The sequence below is a fragment of the Pseudopipra pipra genome, chromosome 1 (assembly GCF_036250125.1).
Source record: "Pseudopipra pipra isolate bDixPip1 chromosome 1, bDixPip1.hap1, whole genome shotgun sequence".
Taxonomy (NCBI): Eukaryota; Metazoa; Chordata; class Aves; order Passeriformes; family Pipridae; genus Pseudopipra; species Pseudopipra pipra.
Genome location: NC_087549.1, coordinates 29452907 through 29477629, shown reverse-complemented (window position 1 = coordinate 29477629; position 24723 = coordinate 29452907). Strand labels below are relative to the sequence as shown.

General features: G+C 38.6%; 1 protein-coding gene across 2 annotated transcripts in view; it reads right to left on the bottom strand.

The window, feature by feature from the left end:
- Positions 1–1025: 1025 nt before the first annotated feature.
- Positions 1026–24723, bottom strand: part of TPD52 (tumor protein D52) — a 119094-nt gene continuing 95396 nt past the window's right edge. For both annotated transcript variants that reach the window (XM_064650167.1, XM_064650198.1), the window contains one exon: positions 1026–1322. In XM_064650167.1, coding sequence (XP_064506237.1) covers positions 1169–1322 — 154 coding nt within the window. In that variant the 3' untranslated portion in view covers positions 1026–1168. The remainder of the gene's footprint in view (positions 1323–24723) is intronic.

The following is a 24723-nucleotide window of genomic DNA, read 5'->3' as shown; positions in this document are numbered from 1 at the left end:
TCTAACAAAATTTCTCAATTTCTGCCCTCTGATGCCATCTTATCCAAGTACCCTCAGATGAAGGCAAGGAAAGGGATGCATGAGCTGTGGTAGCCTGGAACTGGCTCCCTGGTACCCTGCTCCAACAGAAAGATGAGGTGCCTGTGAATTTCAGTAATATATGCTTAAGCCAGTGTGCATTTTGCTGAATTTTGTGCAATTTGCTGAATAAAGTACATATAAAAAGAAACACGTTGCTGGACAGTCAGTGCAGAAAAACAAGGCATGCCACCTCAACAAATCTCATTTCATTACAAACTTTGGGAAAATATTTTAAGATTAAACAGGCTTTCTTTTGTAATTCAGTGGTATGAATAGCAAATTTCCCTTGCCCTCAGCACACCTGCTAGGCACTACGCAGACTGTGCAGAATACAGACTTGGACAGAACAGAAATCAAAATAAATGCTCCAAAAAGATAATGGAAACACCATAGCATGATTCTTCGGTTGTGTGATCAAACACCTGTTATATTATCTTAAATACACTCACAGAAAACTAAGGCCTACACTTGGCCTACTGCATTGAAACAATTTCTTTTCATTTCTATTAACAACCAGATAAAAATTACTAATATGCATTGGAAATGAGAACTCTGATTAAAACAAAGAATTATCTCTAGTTCCTCATGCTGATGGAGACAAAAGCATGATGTATTATAATGGATATTAAACACAATATCTGCAGTAAACAGTCTGCACTGCAACTTCAAAATCAAAAATCCTTGATGTCGTTCTGTATGAAACACTGTACTACTGGAAGGAGCACCACGGCAGCAAGATCTGCACTTCCTCCATGGAAGTACAATGTCCTCAGATCAACGTTCCTTTGGGACAGTATGATGAACTGTGGAATTCTTTATACAAGAATTACAAGAACAACATCAAATATTCAATTAACATTCCCCACAGAAGCTGAGTTTACCTTTTACTTTTAAATCTAAAGGCAAAGACCTAGAAAGATTAGTCAATAAAAATGGAGCAAGAGTCAGGTACAATGTGCTTATTGTCTTTTATTGATCTCATTATTTACTTAACTAAGCCATCAGAAAATTTTCATTTACTTCCTGAGGAAACATTTCATTTGTATAATTTGCTACAGAGCACAAAGTGCATTTATTTGCAGTAGATTTACTCCTTTTGCTTTGTTTGCTTGCTCTCTGCAAGCCCTAAAAGCACTGCATCAGCTTCCAGCAATGTGGTATCAGTTTTTGCCCCCAAGAACCTCGACGTGAGTTCAAGATCCAGCAGTCTCAGGCGTACTCGGGTTCCTCTCTGATATTTTCTGTAAAGAAAAGAAGAGACGGGGAAGAAGGTAAGTTTTTTTTAAGCAATGGTCTTGCAATCCCCTAAGGCTGCACTCCTGTCTGCAGACCCAGGGTAGTGGCCCCATAGAAAACCATGTGCTGCAAGAGAAGTCCAACTGTTGTAATGCATCAGCACTAAAACTGCTGGGACAGACACTGTGTACCACCACAGACCCAGTCTCTGCTGACACAATTCTGCCCATGGAAGAGCAGACACCACCAGATCCCACTGTGGGAATTCAGACTCTACAAAAAAGCATTTTATTATACGGGAAACTGTTTGTGTCTTCCATCAAAATATTTTACTGTATCATCTACTATCATGCAAACAATTATCTGCAGGATAACATATCATCAAAGGGGAGGACAAGTCATCATTAGATCACTGGTGACATTGCTATTATCAAAAAGTATAATGTCAACTAACTATGGTTTATATTTCCAACCCTGAGCCTCAGGCAAGGGAACTTTTCTTGTCTTATCCCCTCACCCAAAGAGTGGGTATGATCTGCAAGTTTTTTATTACATATAATTAAAAAGAAACCCCACAACTATTGTCATGAAACATTCTGCCTACAGGCTTGGGTTTTATTGTTTTATGCTCTTTTTTCCCTTCTCTTTTCTTTCAAGTCAGAAGATGCAAGTGTTCAATGTGTTTTTAAAACAGACCCTGTGTTAAGATAGCCATGCCAAATTAGTGAAGATTTTTAAAACACTAGCTATCTTTTATAATGTACCTGGAGAGATACTGATCGAAGTCCATCAATAAAACTAAGAATTATTTATTCTTCTTTTGAAAGTTCAAGTCATACTTTTTTTTATTCCCTAGTCAAAGCATAAAGAGCTGAAGATGCATCAAACTTGACCACCTTGAGCAAAAGCAAGTGAAAGTTTGAAAAATTCTCCAGTTACCGACTGGAGAAAATGTAACAGGAGAGTTGGTTGCATGCATTTCCACCTTGTTCATTTTCAGCTCCTGCTTGGGCAGACTATCTTCTCTGTCTGACAACTGTTTCCTAGAATGGAGCAAAACTGAACCAGGTTTCAACTTTCTTCAGCTCATCAAACCAAGATTCATTTGGAAAACTAAACACCTTGAGAAAAGATGCTGGACTCGCATTTATGGTGGGGTTTGTTTCTGTGGTTTTTTCCATTTTTCTGTCAATGCTATCTTACATCCATTTGCCATGTCTCATGGTTAATCCTGAGTAATATATTTGGTTATGTGCCAAACTGCAAAGGAAGATCATTTGATACATTCACTCTGAGTAGGTATCTGGGGTACAAAAGGTACTTCAGTCAGCAAGGGTTCTGCCAACACTCACCCAATGAATCCTGGGATGACTGGCATGAGTCCAGTGGAAATAACACATATTGTCTTAAAAATCTGAAAGTGAAGGTCCTCATCTGTCCAAAATGCAAGTAACTACTTGTAGTGAAGAGTTATGACACAGCTACGAAGACAGAGCACAGCTTATATTTGGCTGCTATCCGAATAGCTGGAAAGGATAAATTCTGTCCCTTTCTCTGTGAAATATTTGCATTTCGAAACAGAACAGTTTCACAACTGATGAGAATTATTCCTGAAAGCTAATGTGCAACACTGCAGTAAGACAAGAGATAAAGAAAATCAAAAGACAGTCTGTAAGACCATAAAAGTGAACGGCATCTTCCAGGATTTGTTAGGCTTATTGAGAAGACAGTTCCCTAAAGAAGTCAGGATGTTTTGGGATAAGAAGGGGAATGAAGAGGAAAAGATTGTCACTGAAGAACCTTAAATGAAGATACCAACTGACTAGAGATTTTAGCTATGTGGGTATACGGAAAAAATCAAAAAAAATTCTCTAGAATGAACCAGACCTTCACCTTACTGACAGTTGCTGGCTAGATGGGTTGACTTTGCATTCAAGCATGAAGTTATTCTGATCCCTAATAGTATCTTTGGCATAAATTATCATACTTTTCTGCCTTTATCAATGGGGGGAGAGTGGGGATTAGGTTTTGAGAGAAGGCAAAATAAAATGGAAAGAAGGAAATCTGAGAAACGGTCTGTGGAAACAAAAAGAGAGAGCAGACACCTTATAATGAGAAAAAAGGAAGCTTGGGAAGATAGAAAAGAAGGGATATGTGGTAAAATGTGACAAAAGAGTGCATTGAAAACACTGTAGGCAAACGGTGTAGAAATTTAGGTAACTAGACAGAGTAGAGCCAAAGAAGAGCAAAAAAGTTCCTGAAAGGGAAAGACTGCATAAAACTATTAAAACCTGACTGACACTAAACTCAGATCTTTGAACTACAACATTCTGTGCTCCTTTTAAAAAGATTAACATGTTTTAAACATAATAAAACTTAAGATTAACACTAGTGGTTCTGTAACAAATTTTAAAGACCAGCCACCCCTCTCCCTTTTTCTCCTGACCCTCCTCCTACAGGAGAAGCGGCTCACGAATAACCTAAAGCAGGACACGAAAACTGGCTTCAGGGTCCAACACTCTTCTACAGAAGATTGAACTGAATGAGGTTTAAATTGAATTAGAAGACTTTATCTGACAGCACAGATATTGAGCTGCGTCAATATAGAAATTGGGATAGATATTGAGCTCCATCTTTTTAACTGAAATACAAAATATTATTTTCATCATGCATCTGTTCCTTTTGGGCTGGTTGTAGTCCACAGGGGTGTTTTGCAAGTGAATAGATGAAACTAAGTTTTTTCTAATTGAACTTTTAGAAGGGCGACTTAGAAGCAGGAAAGTCCATGAGGAAAATCTGTACTTGTCATGATTAATGCATCTAATTTTATAACTAAAAAAATAATCTTAAGCATGACACCCCCCCATTTTAGCATTGCTCACTGTGCAGTCTGCAGAGAATTTTGCTCAAATTTCCAGATGTGAGTTTATCATATATTCAAGCAATTGCAAAATTCAAGCAATTGTATTTTCATAAAAAGAATCGGTCTTCAATGCTGCTTTAGTAACTCAAACAGATTCCAGATACTTTAATTGTACTTAATTATTAAAGAAGGTTTTCCAATCACAGCACATCTGCTTACAAAGAGATCCTGAAGAACATCTCTTTGAGGAGCTGACACAACTGCCAATTTGTATGAATATAAACATTTGGGTTTGTGACAGATGTTCCCTACAGCTAAAACCCTTTAGACTATATGGATGATGTAGAAAAAGTAGAAACATGAATATAACATGCAGTGGTGATCTATCCACCACATTTAGAGCAAGAGGAAATAATAGGTTGCTCTATGCATAATAATCATATTCTATCCATGAAAGTATTATCCTTAAAACAGATAAAACTATCCTATGGTTAACACAGAAGCTTGAAGCAGGAGCCAGAAACAAAGCAGGCATTTTATTATTTTCTGGAATGGTGGCCTAGGAGACACAGGACACCAGCATAAAAAGAAAGAAACCATCTACCTTCTCCATTTTGCAAAAGGACTTGCTTTATTTTTAAGTAACAATGCTGGTATTCAAGATCATCCTATCCAATGACCATCAGTAGGAACCATTAACCTTCACCCAACCCCCAAGCACTGTGTTTCTCAAGGATCCACATGTTTTCCTCATGCCAATTCCTATTGCCAGGTAAGAGTATTAAATTGACTGAGAAGTAGACAAAGGTGTTTAGTTGCATAAATAAGTGATGGTATGGGAATATTCTATAAAACCTAAAAAAAATATTTTGCAAGCAGAGTCAAAGTTTTCTCCACTTCTATAGAATTTATGTACAACAGCTATGAATTTTAACTCCACTTTTGAATGGAAGCACTCTGCCTAACACCCAGCTTCAGAGCTGGGAATCCATCAGCTGCTGTTGCTAAGTCATTAACCCATTTCAGGCCAGTGTTGGCAAAGCACCCACTATAGCATCCCCAGAAAACTTTGCCTGAACTTCGGCCAAGAATCCATGGGCTACGAAAAGCTTTCTCTAGTTTGAATGTGTGCCTGCAGGCTTCTCTCCAACTCTAGAGTGGGCAAAGCACTAGGTACAAGGTATACCTTTCCTCAAACATCTGCTTGCAGAAGATGATGTTAAGTTGGAGGCAACCCAAATAATTGCTTTAGTGCTCCTTATAATTTTTGAACTGTCGCAGAAAAGAATTAGAAAAGAAGCAAGATGAAAATCCTTTTTCTTATTTGAACCATAAGTCTGTGCAACCGTACATCACCAATGTAACACAGTATGCAAGAGCACAGAGAAACACCCAGTACAGCCTTGCTAATGCTGCTAAAGAAATTTTAAAAGCAAATACAAAAATCAAAGTTTATGTCCTCTTATTACATTAAAAATAGGGCCTTTTATCATCACATGCAAATATTAAACTACTGTGTCTTAACTTACATAAAGTAGGTCTTCTCTTTGCTGAACAAATGAGCAGCACAACATGCACTTCCAAATTCAAGCAACTTGGAAGCTTCCTTCTGACTCACTATATCCCTTTTATTGCAACTTGGATCCAATGCTAATCCTTTCACTTTTGCACTGAAGCTTTTACTCTCTCAAAATCTTCATGGTAAATTAAAGGGTTCAGCCAAAAACCCCCAAACTCTTCAGTCAAGATTTTAAACTTGTAATTTTTAAAACATTAGTAATTTCATTATGTCTTCTTAAAATATATGAAGAAACAAAAAAACCCAATACTTTTACATAATAAAATTGGAGATGGAGGATATGGAATGACGTATTTCAGCTCTTGCTAACCTTCAAGAATGCTGGGGGGGAAATGTTCTTTTTTAAATTTAAGTCATTCCAGGTTACAGTGAAAAGTTTACAAATGGAGTTAACATGGAAAACAATGAGCATGTAAAAACAAGGAGGCTTCAACTAAAAATGGGGATCCTAATTACACCATTTTCTACCAAGAAAATGGGACAGTAGTTTTGCAGGTGTGCAATTTCACATGCAAAGGAAGCATCCTCATTAGTACATGGCATTAAGAATTTTATTCAAACTCTAAATTATAGGTGTCGACATTAAAGCATTTTGTTAAACTATCCAATATTTAAAACTGCATGTGATCACGAATTAGTAAGCAGTCCTTTTTCTACTAAAACTACTCAAGTTATTAGTTTAAAATTTAAAGCAACAAAGCTTCTATTCTTGGAAACTGCTGCAAAAATAACAACACCATTACAGAAATGGTTGAATCTCACCAGGTCTTGGCTTGTATTTCTCACTCATTTCAAAAATGCATTCACAGATACCCTCTATTCCGTACTATAAAAATACAGGACTGATATTTTAAGGGAAGTGGAATGCTTTGTCTTATATTCCCTCTACTTTGTTACTGGTTTCCAGTCCCCGTTGCCTCCTTTTGGAGCAGTACTAGCTAGGGCTGGCTACAACCACCCTCACCCACAATCCATTTTTCCATGCCACCTGTCCCAGCCTCATGAGCACGCATTTCTGAATGGAGAAGGAAGGCAACTATTAAACATGGTTTTTTAATTCCTACACCCAGGGTGTCATTTAGAGAATTTAATTTGAATTTTTTACATTTTTTGCATCATTATTTTTTAGCATCTCCCAACACATTCTGGTGATGGCTTTCAAAAACTGCAATAAAAGGAATACCTGAGTTATCTCCCATACAAAATCGATTAATACGAACCACTGTAAAGACAGTGTTGGAGTTGAGCCACAGTACTCTCAGCGAATGCCATGAGAAGTCTTGATATCTTTCACTTTTGGACTGTGAGAATTTCTGTTTTTTTCAGATCTATTATTCAAGAAGCTTTGTTTCAGTGTCTTAACACAGTACAGAACAGTTTTAAAAAATTCTTGTTTTATTTTCTCTCTTTTTTTTCTTATTATATGAAAGACATCATATTATCAATCTCAGAAAAAATACAACAGCAGCAAAGGTAGTAAAATAAACTGACCATCACTTTTTCTCCAGATTTTTTTGTTCACCGTTCTTACTACCATTCAAATCCACTCAAAATCACCCTGTAGCTCCTCACTAGTAATACTGAAATGAGACGTATCCCCAGAAGCAAGTCCACCTCTAACTGACCCCAGCCAGCAGCAAAGCACTGCAGCTGGAGTGGAACAAAGCTGTGTGTGGAACAATTCATCTTGTTTCTCAAAAATGTGTTGAAGCATTCACAGATGCTGCCCAAGCCAATGCTGGTCTCAACTTTAAGAGAAAAGGGAGCCCCTATACCTGGCTTAAGGAGCTACCCTGGCACAGATCTCTAAGATTTTTGTATAGGTCACCCTCTGATACCCTACAGGGAAGGAGCTCCTCAAAAGCACACCACTTCCCAGAAACACCTCACGCATTGCCAGTGTACACAAAATTCCTGTTCAGCAGAAATATGGATGAAATTAGCAGACTGCTGTCAAGAGGAAGGCTGTGTAGCTCTACACTTCTTGCTGAAGTGGCTTTTTCCAGTGAGGTACACACTGCACATCTAGCAATGGGGGGGACAACAATCCTGCAATCAGCAGCTCCACACAGCAGTCATAACAGACACACACCCCACAGTATAAGCTCCTAGGCAATGTTGGGGCAAAAAGGTCAAATCCTAGCTTTGAATGTTAGAGTGAGATGCCAGAAAAGTGGCAGCAGAAAGGCAGTGGGAATTCTGCACAGAGCAGAACATGGGATGGTAAGAGAGAGACTGAAAGAGTAGTATCTTGGTGTAGTATCCTGCTGTCTGCCTTTCTTTAAAGGCTATTAAAGAGGAGACAAAGACCATGCATAAAACTCAATAACAATGTAAATATCTGGATCTGTTATTGAAAAGACTGAGCTGTCTGTACAGAAAGAAAATACTGGTATTTAAAGGTGCTTAAATCTATCTGGCAAAAGCATGTAATATTAGGAAAGTGAAGTCCAACGAATGCAGCTGAAAACGACAATTTGTAAATAATATTGAAGAACCACTAGGAAAAAACTCCAAGCATTGAGATTTTTCAGCCATTGACAGTTTCAGCTGAAGAGATGTCAAAACAAATGTGCTAGTTCAGTTCAGGATAACCTGCTGAAATGTCATGTCTCATGACACAGTAAAGTTCTGGCTTAAATTTTATTAATCCATTATTTATTACCACAACATCTAGTCATTCAAATAAGGGATGGATGCTCAAAATAGGATTTTCAAAGCATCTCTGTTCTCTGCAATCAAACACTTCACAAAAAATACTCCAAGGCTGCTGGCTACATTCTATCAGAAAATACAGTCCCAATTCCTGTGACTCATCAATCCATTGCCACTTCATCTGTATGTGTTTCCTACTCAATTTGTTTTCCTCCTTCCTTGAATTAAGCAAGCAAACATGCTCTCATTTCTTCTGAGCATTTACCATTTGTGACACCTGCTTAATAATTTTTCAGAATATTTTTGTTCCTTGCACTAAGTCTATACTTTTACAAGGGAAAAAGGTTAGACTGATAGAAGCAGAGATTCTGGATACTCGGCTACATAAAAGCCTCTCCTATTCTTGGAAGCATTTAGCAGAATGCTGTAAGACTGTGTGAAACCATCATTGTCACCTTGTGTTTTGGAACAACAGTGCACAAGCAGATCCTTTGGCAAACATCCTTAAAACCAACAGGTGCTTTATGCACCTGAGGAAGTCCAAAGCCAACCCCCACTTTGCACTGACCACCATCTAAGACAGACATTTGAAATGAATACCACAAAGAGTTTGGGGATATTAGCTAGATGCTGATGCAAAAAACACACTGAAAGATTTGAGTATTCCCCTGGCCAACCGGAGCTTACGGAAGCAAGCACACCACTAATGGCACTGGATGTACGGACACTTGGGGGAAAATAACTACTGAACAGACTGGTATGAGTAGCAGAGTTTGGGGGTCACTCTATCATTAGGAGGTATAATATTATCCCCATTTATGTTTATGGAGCTGTCCAAAACCATACCTTCTTGGTCAAGCCCTGGCAGCTTCTTTCTGTGAGACCCTTCCATGTCCACTCTTGGCTATTGAGACACTATTGGCAGCTGACCAGAAGTGGAAGAGACATAGGTGAATGAAACATTTAAGTTTTCAGTCCTATAGCTAAAAGAAGGTAAATGCAAAGTCTGACAAGAAATGTTTTATAATTATCACGGAAAAGCATCACACAAACCATTGTGAAGACACTGTCAAGCTCTGCTATTACAATGATATCAATAAACAATGACATTTGTATCTATGACAGAAAAAAAAAAGCCAAAGGTGCCAAATATTTAAATTTAATTCTGTTCCAGTATGGACATTCAGAACCTCAATAAAATTTCTTAGTTGTAAAAACACTTCTAATTGTTTACCTCAATTCAAATAAAACCTAAAGTACCCAATATTTAATTACTAGAACAGACCAAAAAATTTTTGCTGTAAATTTTGCTACAGTCTCTGGAAGAATCAATTTGCATTCACTAAAACTTCTGAGACAGGATCATTCCCTTTTTAGAGAAGGAATCCACAGAATAATCTATATTTTAAAATGTACTTCATATCACATCAAAGTTGAATGCTGTAACCTTTTCTCCATGGCATACTGAGGTAAGCTTTGACAAATGAAACTTGCAAGAGGTGGCTCCTGTCATCCAAGAACTTGTATCAGATATAGTTTTGTCATCATACAATAATTTATGCCAATATGCTTTCTCAGTCTATAATGTAAAGCACATCCTTTAACTTGAGAGAAAAATAAAAGAAAGTCTTCAGTCCAAATTGTTAATTTTTCCATTGTTTTTAACTATGCAAAGAACTATTTTGATTAAAATATTGCTTTGTAACTTATAAAATGCTAAAAAATAAAGACTATATACTTAAATTTATATTAAAAAATTAGCCAGTTATTTTACACAACATAAAAAACCCCCATGGCCCATCATGCTTATGGGCATCAGAAGCCAGGCAAACTGCTTAAAAGGTAAAAGCAGTAGCCAAGTGGAAAAAAGAAAAAAGCAAACGTACATGAAGTATGCTCTAGCTCACACTCTTCTGTCCTTCTTCCCACAATTAATCACTGTTGTAGTTCCTATCCCTTCTCTTTCCCATGCTGGAACCTTGTCTCAGTCGGATACTTTTCATGTAGATAATCCTAAACCTTCAGCCCGCCACATTTCAAATGCCCTTTGCACAATACTGTTCTAGTTTTCTTCTTAATAGATGTGGTCTGAGCCTTACTCTCTTTCAACACTTAATCCATCTCCCCTAATTGTAACTTCTCTGATCTCTCACTGCATCCCTGGGATCTCTGACCAGGCATTTCCAGTTTTCTTTTCCTAAACCATGAAAAACTATTAGGCATTTTTCTTGTCTTCTCTTACTTACTGCCTTCTCATTCATTCTAGTCCCAGCTCATTTATGCATCCAATCTCATTCTCCTTTCAGTTTCTCACCCCACCACAGTTTTCTCTTTCATCAGTACCAACTAAGTTCAGGTGTCTTCTTTTTCTTGCCATGCTTCTCAGTTTTCTCACTCAGCTGATTCCAGTCCCCTTGCACCAGCCATTCTGGAAGGTCTCTTATAAGAGTTTATAAATAATAGATTTTTTATTATAAATAGTAGGTTTTGATAATCCAGACATGGTTCTTATCAAAATTCAAATCAAACTGCCCCTTACTGTCAGGGTAATGATACTAGCTATGGGAACAATGACAATGAATTTAAAAACCTACTCAGCTTTGGTGCTCAATCCTCAAGCTTGGTACAGCTTGGAGAAGTTGTCATATAGGAAAAACTTCAGCAAACCAGGATAATTCACATACTGTCAGCAGCTTTTTGCAGACACATCTTCTAACATTGCTCTCATGCTCCCATCTGGACTGATGGTAAGTACTGTCCATGTCCTCTCTTTGTCTTTAAACCTCATCATAGCTATAAATTGGATTTATTCCTCTCTTAGGAGACCTGGATGCAGAAGACATGTAGGGAGGATAGAATGGCTATTCCAGTGGCACTGAGAGATGGTAACCATGTCAATGTAAGGGCTGGCATATACAGGCAGACAGAATATGGAACTGCTGAACAGCTGAAGCAGATACCCGAATTCTCAGTTGCACTGGAATCCACAGGAGAGATGGCAAAGGTGCTAAAGACGGGGGAAGGTTGAGCACTAATGGCTTGGGGTCTCAGGGAGACCCAACCATGGGAGTGGGGAGTGGGGTCTGAAGGAGATACAAGTTGAAAAATACAACTTTACAGAATGTGGGTGAGGTCTGTGGAGAATATTTGGTTGGCGAGTTGGTGAGTTTGAGCGAAAAGGAGGAAGAACTGCATGGGACTCTAAGACAAAAGGAACTGGAGGTACCATATGGTTCCCCTTTATCAGTCAGCTAAGGCTGAGGGAGGACTGCTCCTTCCCAAAGGCATGCTGGAAAGTATCAGACTCTTCCCAGAACTCCCTATTCCCATGTCTTTCCCCAGCTCTCCTTCTGGCTGTTGGTGCCTACTCAAAAGCACTGCTATCACATCCGCCCTCTGGCTTGCTCAGTCACTCTTACTGTTCACCTGTGGCAAAAGTAAAGTCACATTTACATAACAGTTGGTCTGTAAGATGCAGTATATGCAGATTGCTCAGAGAACTGCAAGACACTCAGCTAAAGATTTTAGCTAAAAATGTCTGACAATACCAACACTATGGTCTGAAAAAGCTCAAAGAGGATAAAACAGGATTTGGCAGGGGAAAAGTCCCCCTGTAAAAACAGATTACAAAACTAACTATTTCCAGTGCACACAAATCATCTTGAAGCATCACTGAGTGTGCTACACCACAGAACATTACCCAACATTTTAAGGTATGTCAAATAATACTTCCTGAAGTTTCAATTCCTTGTTAGAGTCCATTTATCTGAATGCCTGAAGAGCAATCTCAGCTACATTATGAATGAACAATACGAATAAATACTGAACAGACTTTTTGATGAAAAAGAGTTCACGGTGCTCCTGTAAAAGGGACATTTTCAGATTTGGTCAGGAACATTTCTTTGCAAGCTAACACTGCATTATTCATTTCAATGGCTTTCGCATTTAATAAAAGTCTACTCAGAGATAATACGAAAATGCTACTGGGGAGTGGTGCCTTAAAAATGCAACTGGTTTGACACTGTCAGTTTGATTTTCAAGAACTGGCAAGGAAGAGTGTGAATGACGGAGAAGGCTCACTTCTCTGCAGAATGTCATGCACCTGCCTTTGAGAAAACCAAATATTCGATGGTTCCACTTTCTGCTAAAAAGCTCTAATATTAATAGATCTTGACCAGAGTCAGGAGAGGGACAGTTTTCAGATGTGTTTCAGACTTTAAAAAAATGTGTTTCATGAAATACAGTGAAACAGATGAGGAAAACGTATAAGGAATATCCAAGAAGAACATGGTGGATTTGGGCAAGGAGTTATCAGTGAGACAGGTCACCTAGCAAGCCTGGCAACACAGTGCTGACAGGAGTGAGCTCAGATTGCTAAAGGCAACTTTTAGAAACACTAAATGCAGGGAAAAGCCATCCAAAAGATCATGAAACAAGGTAGTACCAGATACTATTATGATATTAGAAATTACAAAAGTCAACTTAATGTTATAATGCTTGAGGTTAAGGGAATATAGACTATCACTGAATAGAACTATCAAAAGGAACTTAGAAGGAACATCAGAAAACTTAGGTTTGGAGGCAATAAAGAAGAAATGAACAGTTGGTCTCAGACATGAGGCAGAAATGGCAGTTGCAGGTCGGAAGTAGACAAGGAGGGATCTCCAGGGAAAGCTAGGAAAGAAACTGTGCTACTGGATACCGCTTTAGAATGTGTGCTGGGTTCCTAAAATGAAAGCAGAAGGGTAGGAAGCGTTTCCAAAGGGAATTCTGTTTAGGGGACACTAACATTGAAACTGGATCATGCTTACAATTTTAAAAGGGGGAATGAAAGAAGAGGGAAAAGCTTAGAGTAAGTATAATCTATGCCATTCTGTCAAATCAGAGAGACAAACAAGAAATAAGTCTCAGGGAAGAAAACAGCTTACTTAAGAATGTAAAAAATAGGTGTATTCATGATAGCAGATCTGCATCCAGTATGTGGAGTACACCTGGAAATGAACTAGCAATACTTGTTGTGACATCATACAAGGAGAAGAGCCACTTCCTGACCTACTTGTTTGGCTTTATGCCTTCTATAAGCACTTTATTCCTTCTGGTCAGTAGAGTATAGAGAATTAAACGCACAACACATAAATATGGACTGACAAAGTGTATCAAATAAGGCTGTGGTTCTTTTTTTTCCTAGGTGTGGAAAGATGAAAGCTCTACAGAAAATTAAATCATTACATCTTTCTCCACAGTGAGGAAACTAGAGATAGATAAAAATACCTGGGGAAAAAAGGACAGAAGTTTCTGTCATCAGAGGAACAAACTGAGAAATAAAATATTTAACAGTTATTATACAGTCAGGTAAGTTTCCCTTTTATAGTCTCACCTCCAAATTCTCCCTAGAAGCAGCTTCTTCAAGGAATTTTTCATCTATAAACTGTTTCTTGAGCCATTTTGAAATGTAGCCATAGCTCATTTTTTCCAGCTTAAACTGTGCAATCTTTCAACTGGATCTATACAGGCAGACCTTTCATACCAGAACACATTTATTGTGGGGGTATCAAACTGCCAAGCAAAAGAGTAAAAGTCATGACAAAATCCGTGTATACTTCAAGAATGGAGATAAAAAATAACATGATATGAGCAGAAGGAACTTGATCTAGACCCTCAGTTTCCAGGTCTGTGTTTCTCTTGCTTGATACCATCAACAACTTAAAAGCTGTATTCAGAGCTTTAAGTTGGTAACGTCTTCAACTGTGCCCAAAGAAGAACCATGTTCTTTGGCAGGCTGTAGCACAAGAAACAATTTGAATGGGCTATAACCTTTTCTGTATAAAAGCTCAGTCAAACACTTAATGCTAGTAGTTTCTAATTTTAAACAGAAGTTAATTTAAAATTTTAAGCTGTTTTCTTAGACCTTTTATACAGAAAAGTCAGGAGACAGGTCCTAGAAATAATTTAGAAGAAGGTATGTATCACATCAGATCTTCATAGCACTAAAAAATGGAGAGCTGAAAGTACGACAGCTCTATCTTCACAGTCAGAGCACTTTCCTTCGCTCACCACGTGCCGCTGGTAAGACTTGTCCTCAACGCAGCAGAACTGCTGCAGATGCCTGGGACAAATCCCATGACCATCCAAACTATGCCAACCATACCTTGTGTGACTGCTTGCCAAGGAGAGGGTGTTATTAGCCAGGCTTGGCTCAAACAATTCACTGCCCACAAAGCTACTTTAATGTACTGTCTCTACTGGGGAAAAAAACACAGTAATCCAACAATACATTACGATACTTTCCCATCACTGCAGCAATTCCCACCACAGGCAACACTTTGTCTCCAACAAAGAAGCCTCACATTCTGCGCCTGCAAAAAAACCTATCCATACTGTAGGGATGCCAAGAGGAACATCTGTGTGCTCAGAAGGACAGAAAACTGGCTTTTTGTGTGCGTATGTGTGTGTGCGCCTCGGTGAAAGAGATGGGGGCGGGGAGCTCATAGACAATAGCTTGTGTGACTGCCTGGTAAGGAAATGCTCTTTCATTCCCTTCCTCCTCCCTTTAATTTATTTTTTAATCTGAACAAGGGAGTCAAACAGCCGCAGTAGTTATCAACTACTTCCCCAAGCCTAATGAAAAGGGTTAAGTTTCTCCCACATCACTAATTTTAGCTCAGATTTATTTTTATCAGAAATAATTTCTTTAGGCATTAAACACATACATCTACTTTTCATCAAATTGTATGAGGACTCTGGGTCTACTTGTCCATTTATCACAAATTATTATGACTGTAATAATGACATTCATCAAATGCAGAACAGCAGATAGCAAAATGTCTCCTACAAGGTGGATGCACTCATGGGCTCAGATTATGAACAATGGGAAGTTCAAAAAGATGAAAAAATACTCAGATAAAAAAAGTACAAATACTGCTGCCTTTCTGAATTGTTGGGTCACTTGGAAAGCAACATAAAAAATGTGAACCACGAACTTGCACTACCATGAAATTAATGCCATAAAGCAATGAAAACCAGTCCAGTGGAAGTAAATTATTACAGAAAGCCCCTCTACAGAGGGCTTACCAATAAACATTTATATTTTGTTTTTGTAAGACCTACTTTATCTGCTATTCAAATAATCCAGCAATTCTTCACTAATGGATTGGTGGCACTGTCCTGGCGCAGTAAAGTTTAAATATGTTCAAGTTCCTGGCTACATGTAAAAGTTAGAAGAAACTGTAATGTTTTTCTTCTGGAGCTATGCCCTACTAATGCCACATTCTCCTTTTCTTCCTGTCTATTTTCCAGCTACTCCATCCCACCACGTGTGGTGCCATCTAATCATCTAACGGAGACCATTAACTTGAACTGCTTCATGTCTCATCTTTAACTCCAGCACCTCCAAAACTGGGAACAAGTGGCCAGGGAACCAATTAGCAGCAACTTATCTGTTTCCCCAAATATTTGCAACTCTTTAACTAAGTGTCTGAAATTACATCCCCTTCATTCTGGGGAAAACAGAGCCAGGAGATACAAATCTGGAATAAAACTAAGCCTCTCAATCTTCCTCTCAAACGTCCCCTTGCTGGGAACGTGCTTCAGCAAAACAGGCGGGTTTTGACATACCTACTGCACATGAGATAAAGAATATTACATTTTCTGCTCACAGTATGTAGTGTTATCTTAGTCTGCCTTCTCCAGAGAGGAAGTTGAGTTACAGGAGCTCCTACAACTCCTGCCCACAAAGAAAGGGAATAAAACAGCTCTGTCATCTGGAAGAGGTGTCCACAGTATTTTACTCTGGATTTGGAGACGTCACTCCAGCATTTACACTTTAGGAGACTCAGTACAGACAGGAATGAGCTCAGGTGTGCAGAGTTCAGGTCTGGTAGGGCTCCCTGAGTGTGGAAGCAGTCCAAGCACCTCTGCTGGGCAGATCTTGATTACCAAACCATGCAGATCTAAACTGCTTCTCTATGAATGCAACACGTTTCCACTCTACTCTTCCTATTTTCCTCTACGCTTTAGGCACTTAACTGAAACTCCCCATGTAACTTCCTTCACTAGCACCCACCTTCTCCTTATCAGCATTTATTTGATTTTAAAAATGTCACCAGAATTTTTTCTAGCCTGTGTCGCAGGATACAAGCATTCAGTGAGAACATTTCTCCTAGACAATGCTTGCAGCAACTCCTAGAACACCAAGACCCTTGGCCTTTATCTTGCATTTCTGAACTGGAAAAGGGAAGCTGTTAACGTGCTGTCTCATTTTCTCTCTCTTCCCTACCACTGCTGTACATTCTACACCCAACCCTTAATAATATGCAAAAAATATTCAAACCCTGTATCACGATCTCCTTAATTCATCACTGCAGTTCCTTTGTAGTGCCTCCAAGTCCTGATCTTCAAGTCCTACTGCTATATGGCTCACTACTACTAAGAAAATAAAAGCCCACACCTCCTTTGTGTGCAGTAATTCTGCCAAGGTCTTCACTTTTCAATCAGAATTTATTTCTCTGTGGTTCTGAAAGCTTTTCCCCAAATTATGTGCAAAATCACAGGAACAGACTTCAAGCTCCGTCCCCATTTTTCTTTTATCTGCAAAAGATTCTATTGTACATTTATGCTTATATTCTTAAAAATCACTAAAAAGATATTTCAAGACTCCAAAGATTTCAAAAACTTATAAAATGCACTATGCCTTTCTATAGACACAGGAAACCGTTCTACAGCAAATGGTAATGGTATGTTCACCTTTAGTTTCTGACAAGTAAGAATGAGTTTTGTATTTTAATAGGTTTTGAAGCTGTTCTGGAATAGTAAACTAAATACATTTTGCCAGTGAATTACTGCAGGCTTGGAGTGGTGGCACACGTGAACAAAACAAGAGTAGTTTTGGAAGTATTTGCAAAGAAGACCAGCGCATTGACGCATCACCCTTCCATACACTTCTCCAAGTCACATACCTTTCTGTTTTCCATTTTTAACCTTTTACTCCATTTTTCTTTTCCCATGCTGCCCTGAAAACCTCACTGCTTAACTTACCAGCCCCAGCCTCCTAGGAATTGTGCTTTAGAGCTGTGGTAGAGGCTGTGCAGGCACTGCCTTTGCTGTAGTGAATTATCTCAACAGAGCTGAACAAGAAGGTTGCACTCATTTGCCATTTTAATTTTTGTTCAGCCCTGTATGTAACAGGGCTGTTGGAGTCTGTGAAACTGGGTCTGTCTGGTCATCCTCACCCAGCACAAGCCTGAGCTCCTGAAAAGTCCGCCTGGGCCTTCTTCCTTCAACCCCACCTTACCATTCCCGATGCTCCTCTCCTTGTGATAGGGCAAGCTCTGGCTGCCAACCTGATTGGGAAGTGGATCCATCTGAAGACTAATAAAAGAAAAAAAACAGGCAGTTTTCTTCTGCATCAGCTCCCTGACCCAGCTCCAATACAGCTGCTCAAGGAAGATGGCCAGTGCAAGAGGCTGACAATAATGCCACCATGGACTCTGCCTGCTTCTGCTCACAGCAGAAGACAAGGCAATAAAAACCATTTGGGACTCTTCCATCCCTCTGTCCACTGCTAACTGAGATCAAAGGGAACTATTTAGATGTAGAATAGGACAAAAGACAAGAGGCTTTGCCAGTGTATCACATTGGAGGGATTTCCTTAAAGCAAATGAAAGCCAATGGAATATTCACAGTTTATAAGCCTGGAATAAAATGGGCACCCAAAATGTTAGAAACTAATCCTGTAGTAAAGGCAGTCCTCAGTTTAAATGCCAACTTCATACGAAAAATTCAGTAAAACTAATAATACAAAGAAGAGTTTTGTCCCAATCAATCCTCAAATAAGCTTTGCCACTGAAAAGGAACCTGTTTATCACTTCCATCTATCTCAGAAGCCGGAGATTGTGGTTATATTTGTGAGCGAAAGCAAGAGAGATCTCAAGGCTGCTTCCGTACCTTTCACTTGTTAGTCTTTTCTTTCTCTCTATCATCCAAGAACTCCAGCACCTGCTATTTGCTTACCTACTGGTGGAGCACGGTAAGACACAATTAATCACGATAACAAAATCCTATTCTTGTTTGTGAGTAAAACTAATTGTAGTACAGTATTTCTTTTCCATCACCTTAGAAGGTGCCTTGCAGCTTTCCCACAGTGTCAAGTTCCCGATACACGCACACACACAAAGCACCTAGGTGATGACTCATTCCAGCTTAACCCACCTTTTCAAACAAACTCCTCCAAACAATGTATTATCTGCATTTTAAATGGAGGGTGAAATTCTACCACTCTCACTATAAAAAGGACAGGGAGGTTTATTGTACTCCATAAAAGATTTAAGGAAAGTATTGATGGTCCAGGCAATCCATAATACTCCTGGGGTGGAAACAATCATTCTGGAAGTTTTCTCACGTAAGGAAGAGGAAAAACTACACATAAACTATTTTGCCTATTAATGTGTCAATTCCATTAAAATGTTATCAACTCTGAAAGGATTTACTTGTGCATTTTAAAAAAACTATATCTGCAGTAAATAACTTTTGAAGCCAATGGTGTTAGTTATAACATTAATGACTACACAAGGCAAAAACAGGCATTCAGTCTCGCAGGTCAGATTCAGTTTCTCTTATACCCGGGGACAAGCTCAGATTACATGGGTGATAGAACACCCACAGAACCCAGAGTATGGTTGAGCACCAGGAGGCAGGTACAGGCTTACGTTGCTACAGGACTGATCATCAGTACCTTATCACCTGCAGAAATTTAACCTGCAGCCAGGACACACCATGTCCGTCCCTCCACAGAGAGATGTACCTCCAGCACTGTTACCACCACCATACCACAATGCTTATGGACCCAAAACTTAAACTGAACTCCAGCAAGGCTGACAGTATTTCAGCATCTTGTTTAACTAACTTCTTAAAGCATGCACCCTTCTGGGCCCTGTCTTGGCCACATCTCAAACTGTCCCATTTCGGCATTAGCTGCACTTATCAAGTGAACTATGAGAAGAAACTCAGAAGAAAGCGTGATGGTTAAGGTGAAGTTAAACCCCTACCCTTATGGACACACACAACTAACACACAAGAAAACTATGATAGTTAAAAGGTCACCATTTAGTCCACACGGTAAATAAAAAGTCTCAAATGGAAATGTTTAAATACTCGATTTAACTTTCCTTTTACAATACCTGATAAATTTGTTTAGTCTTTCATCAGTGGGCAGAACAGTTGTGATCAAATCAAATCATCCTAGCAATATGACATGACAAAACAGGAATAATTAATTGAAACTTAAAATATCACTTTTTGCATTAGAATAATTTTAATAGATTAAATGTACTTCTTTTATAATATATAAATAAAACAATGCATAAATATACATAAAATAAAAAGTCAACTTTATTTAACATAGAATTTTACCAACGTGCCACACTTAACACCCAATAAAACAGCAAATGAATGGAAGATTGATGGCTTTGCTTCATCAACTGTAGTAAAAAATCAGAAAGAAGCTGCAGAAGTTTTACAGTTCAGCCAGCACTGCAATTATTGTTAGGGGGATTTGGAAATCCCTGGCAGGGGACTTAGATACATCTGTGCGTGGGATTCTCTGCCCCAAGAGCAATTTCTGTGGCCAAGAGACGCAGCGGCATCATTTCTGAATGGCAGTGGGGGACCAGCCACTGCAGAGCTGGGGTATTGGCAAGACAGCAGCTGCTGTAACCTCGCTGCTGCAACAGCGACAGCAAAGTGGCTTTGGGAAGTCTGAGGGTTCTCTTTTGCTATGTGAACAGCTAATTCCTCACACTCTGGTTGTGTAACAATATAGAGAACAGACTTGGCTCCAAATAATTATTTCAGTGGTTTTATTCCAGCTTTATCAGGCGCTGTAATGTTTCAGCCTTACTTAAGGAACCAAATTAGTTTTGCTGGAGGGACTGGAGAACAGACTGAGGAAGTATACACTGAATGTTCCTGGAATACTATCATCATAGTCTGCATGTGAAATACATGCTCATCCATCTTTGTGACGCAAAAAGAACAATTCATAACACTTCTGTCACTTGACATTGCAACACAAGCATCACTCTGATTACAATGTACATTTTATGTTCATACATAACAATTGTGCAGGTAAAAATGGACTAAAAATGTCTTATAGTACTAATATTTTGTAGAATTTTGTATAAAGTGCAAAAAAAACCCCATAAAAATGAGGACTAATGAAATAAAAGAATTTAATATTCAAACATCTGGGGTTTATCCTTAGTTCATGCTGTGGATGTTGCAAAATAAAAGTTTCACAGCAAACTGCTTCGCGGAGCAATTGTGTAGGTTGTACAGTAACATGCAGGTTAGCAGTTTGTTATCAAACACGGGTAACTAAACTGCACCCTCAAAAACACCACAAGTATTTAGATTTTTCAGTGTAGCAGTGTATTTGTGTATTAGTCTTAAAAATGCCATCCTCTAACACATGGGAGTTTCCTGTAACTCAAGCTGCTGGAGTGCGTTATACTAAGTGATGAGGAAAAAAATAACTCCAAGTTAGTAACTTCACCATTTTCAACACTTATTTCCTGATTTCTAAATAGGTTCTATGAAATGACTAATTGATACATTTGATGATAACAAGATACCTTCTTACAGAGTTTCCCTTTCAGGAATCAGCTGGTTTGTGCATGTGCGCACACACAAATATTCAAGGAATGACATATTTTAATTAAACTATAATGTGTGTGTAGGCTCATACCAAATACTGCTATATGATCGTGATACTGGATGCTCACATCTTTTTCTTTTTTGTCCCTAACATTTTCTACCTTGAACAGAAAACAGTCCAGGTACAAAGATGTAAGCAGTATTCATTCTTCAATAAGAAACGCTCTTCTTCATAGCACAGATGAGAAAAATTGAAAATTGGAGGGCCAGAAGTTGAGAAGCCACAAGAAGAGCTTACTTGTTGCTAAACAGTGCAAGCTCTTGGTGAGCCGAAGATACATATTTACTCAAGTTACATTTTAGCAAAACTTGACAGTAAATTGTTTTAGAGATAAGATCATATGATTGCCCACCTCAGCTTCTTCCAACAATTATCAAGTAAATGGAAAGGAATGAGAACTGACTGAAATCAGCTGACAAAATCAAACTGAGGTGACAAATTCAATCCTGGGTAACAGTTGTATTAGTAGTTCAGCCAACTGCTTCCCCATCTCACTCCTAATTATTTCATGGTCATTTACAAAAGAAGTAGAGCGGATTACCTTGAGATTGTATTTATGAGCATTTCTCATTCATCTGGGTCACTTAAAAGGTAATGTAAAATCTTGGAAAATAGACAGTATTTTACAAGCAGCATACAGAAATATTCATTTCAGGAATTTTGAAGTGTTTCCTGCACCTACTGTATTGAAGTACTGGATTTTCTACTGTACTTGCCTTGAAGTACCTCAAAAGCAAGTCTTCTTTAATGACCAGCTACTTTCTAAATAGTTGACCAAAACCAGAGAAATTATAGGTGAGAGGAGACATCAAGTTTTATCTTTTGCACTAAAGAAGGTTACCCCTGACAATAAATTATCTAACTTCTATGAAGGAAAGGTTTCTTAAAACAGGCCTTAGGTAAACCCTCTGACAGTTTCACCATCCTAACAGCTGAACTTGTTTACCAAATATCTAAGCTAATTGTCTAAGCAAATTGTCTAAACCAAGCCAACTTTTTTTTGTTCTTCCTCCAGGAAAGATCAAAAGATAAAACTGAATCATTTTCTATACTAGAAATAGGGTTCAAATCCATGCACTAATTATTTTCATATTGAAATGATTAAAAAAGAAACAATGAAATAAACTTCCTTTAATACTTTGTTCATTTATGACATGAAGGAAAGCTGTTAGAAAGTTAAGGTGGCAAAAGAGCTTTCAAATTTTAGGATGAAAATGAAGTTTCTCCAACATCGACTATTCAGTCTGATAGGTAAACATTCTAGTTTTATTCAATATCACTGGTTTTACTGCTATAGGAAGCATAGCATAGAGCAGAAAGAAGAGCCTAACTTTTCTAAATGCGAGTTCAGTTTTTTCTTCCTCCCCTGAGAAGATCAGCACTACTATTAGCTGTTACTCTTGGCATCTGCAGAAATCACCCTAAGCAAACTACCATCCAACATTAAAATTATACTTGATCCTCTAATCATACAACTGACATGAGATCAAGGGACTGTGAAATGCAAATCATTCTTTTTTTTGTCCAGGAGAAATAGAACAGGATGAAGTCTAGAAATCACCATTTCTTCCTGACAACTATCCATCCTCCCTCACTGGGCTGTAGGACATGAGCTCCTGCTGTCAACGCTCCAGTTGCCTTTGGTCTGAGGGAACAACCAGAAGACACTAAAGGGTCCTGAGAATAACTGAGAGCTATCTGGAGATGACCATTGCTCAGAAGCGCCTGTGAAATGTGTGAGTGCGTGTCCAAGCATCTTTCACCTTAGCTCAGTCTACATGGATTATCAAGCAAGTAGCACGAGGCACCTCCCTGATGAAGGCCATCCCTGTCAAATTTCAAGGCTTTGCCCAGAAGCAGGGCAGGATAACACTCCATAAGAAAACATAATGTTCTTCCAGAAATACTTGACATATTTCTGCAGCACAGAAAGTAAAATAAACAACCAGCAGACTCAAGGAAAAATAATGATGGATCATTTAATTCCAAGTATTCAAAATCTGACAGAATTCAGCAAGACAAGTAACACATACAAAACAGTGCATGAGGCAAGCTCACTTAGGTATCACCACAATCACTTTTGCCTATGCAGTACAAACAGATGTATACATTTAACAATTGCCTGCTAATAATGAACTGCCCTGAAGAGTTGCTTTGCTATGGGAACAACCACCCCACATCAAAAGAACCTCATTTGTATATCAAAGGAGAAATTACACTCAGTAATAACGTTGCTTTGAACTGGCACCTAAAAATAGTATTGGACAAACTTAACTTTTGGTCTGAAGACTTTTGAAGGAAGAAGTGATTTTCATTATAGCCAAAAAAAAAAAAAAAAAAACCACTTTCACCCTACATACTGCAAATATCATAGGAAAGAACAGAACCTAATTTTAACTCTGTGGTGTGAGGTGGTGGGTGTGAAAAAGAGGAAGACTACTTCTTACACGTACTCCAAAACCTCTCAGCAACATCAAAGGAAAAGCACACCACATTCTTCCAAGAGGTGTTTGTTTACACTCCATGAGCAGCTCATGGTGCGTAGGACTCCCAATAGCATGGAGGAACGTGCTCCTGTCAATACTGAGATCCTCTCACACTTTCCTATTTACTCCTCAAACACCTCCTTTATTCACTAGCCCTGTACGAAAGGTTGTTAGAGCCTCAAGAGGTGCACAGTACTGCACCATTGATGCCTGCTTTGCCCACTCAACAGAATATTAAATATCGCCTTGCTTGCTCGCTCTCTGTTGCTTTCCTCTTTCAAGAAACACTTTGGTGCTCTCTGCAGAATTTTGCTACTTCATTCAACGCTGTCCACAAAGTCTGAAGCAGCTTAGTGGTGGGCTTTATGTCATTTACCAACGATGGCATGGCTTTATGTCACACACAGCACTTTCAGGCTTTTCACTAATCCCCATTCTTTTCTTCTAAGCCTTATGTTACTTGAGAGTTTGACAGGAGGAAGTTTCATATGGACAAGGCCTTCTAAAACCAAGCTGCCACTGGCTGTTGATGCCCAGATGAAATACAGCAGAGTAGAGCTTTCATCTGTCAAAGGCTGCACAAACCGTAATGCAAGCTCTCAGTCTTTTTCTCTAAATAAGGGCAGAAGTAAGAGCTCAAGGTTCAAACTCATTTGAGTCTTCAAACTCCACAGAAGTACCCTGAACAAACAGCCAAGTGCTACAAGCAATGATGGACACGTACTACTTACCATTTTACCTCTGTGTGTGTGCAAATCACAAAAAAATGTTAAAAATTTTGTGAAGAGATCCTAACAGTAATTCTACAATTAAAAAAGACAGTGCTGGAAGTTTTTAAATTCAGTACAAAACTTCAACTCGATTAAATTTAAGCAATAAAAATTTTTCCGCTTAAAAAAATTATCAAGTCACAGGGTGACTTTGTCACCAGCCCAAACCCATAAAATGCAGAAGAAAAAATGGTAGGTAATTTCAATGTACTCAATTGCTTCCATTAATTGTTTACACTTCCTAATGAAATCAAACGGTTTCGTAGCCCTAAGCAATATACCTTAGAGATGAAAAGGCAGGCCATACCCTTCTTGTTTTGAAGTCTCTCCACTCTTATGAGCTG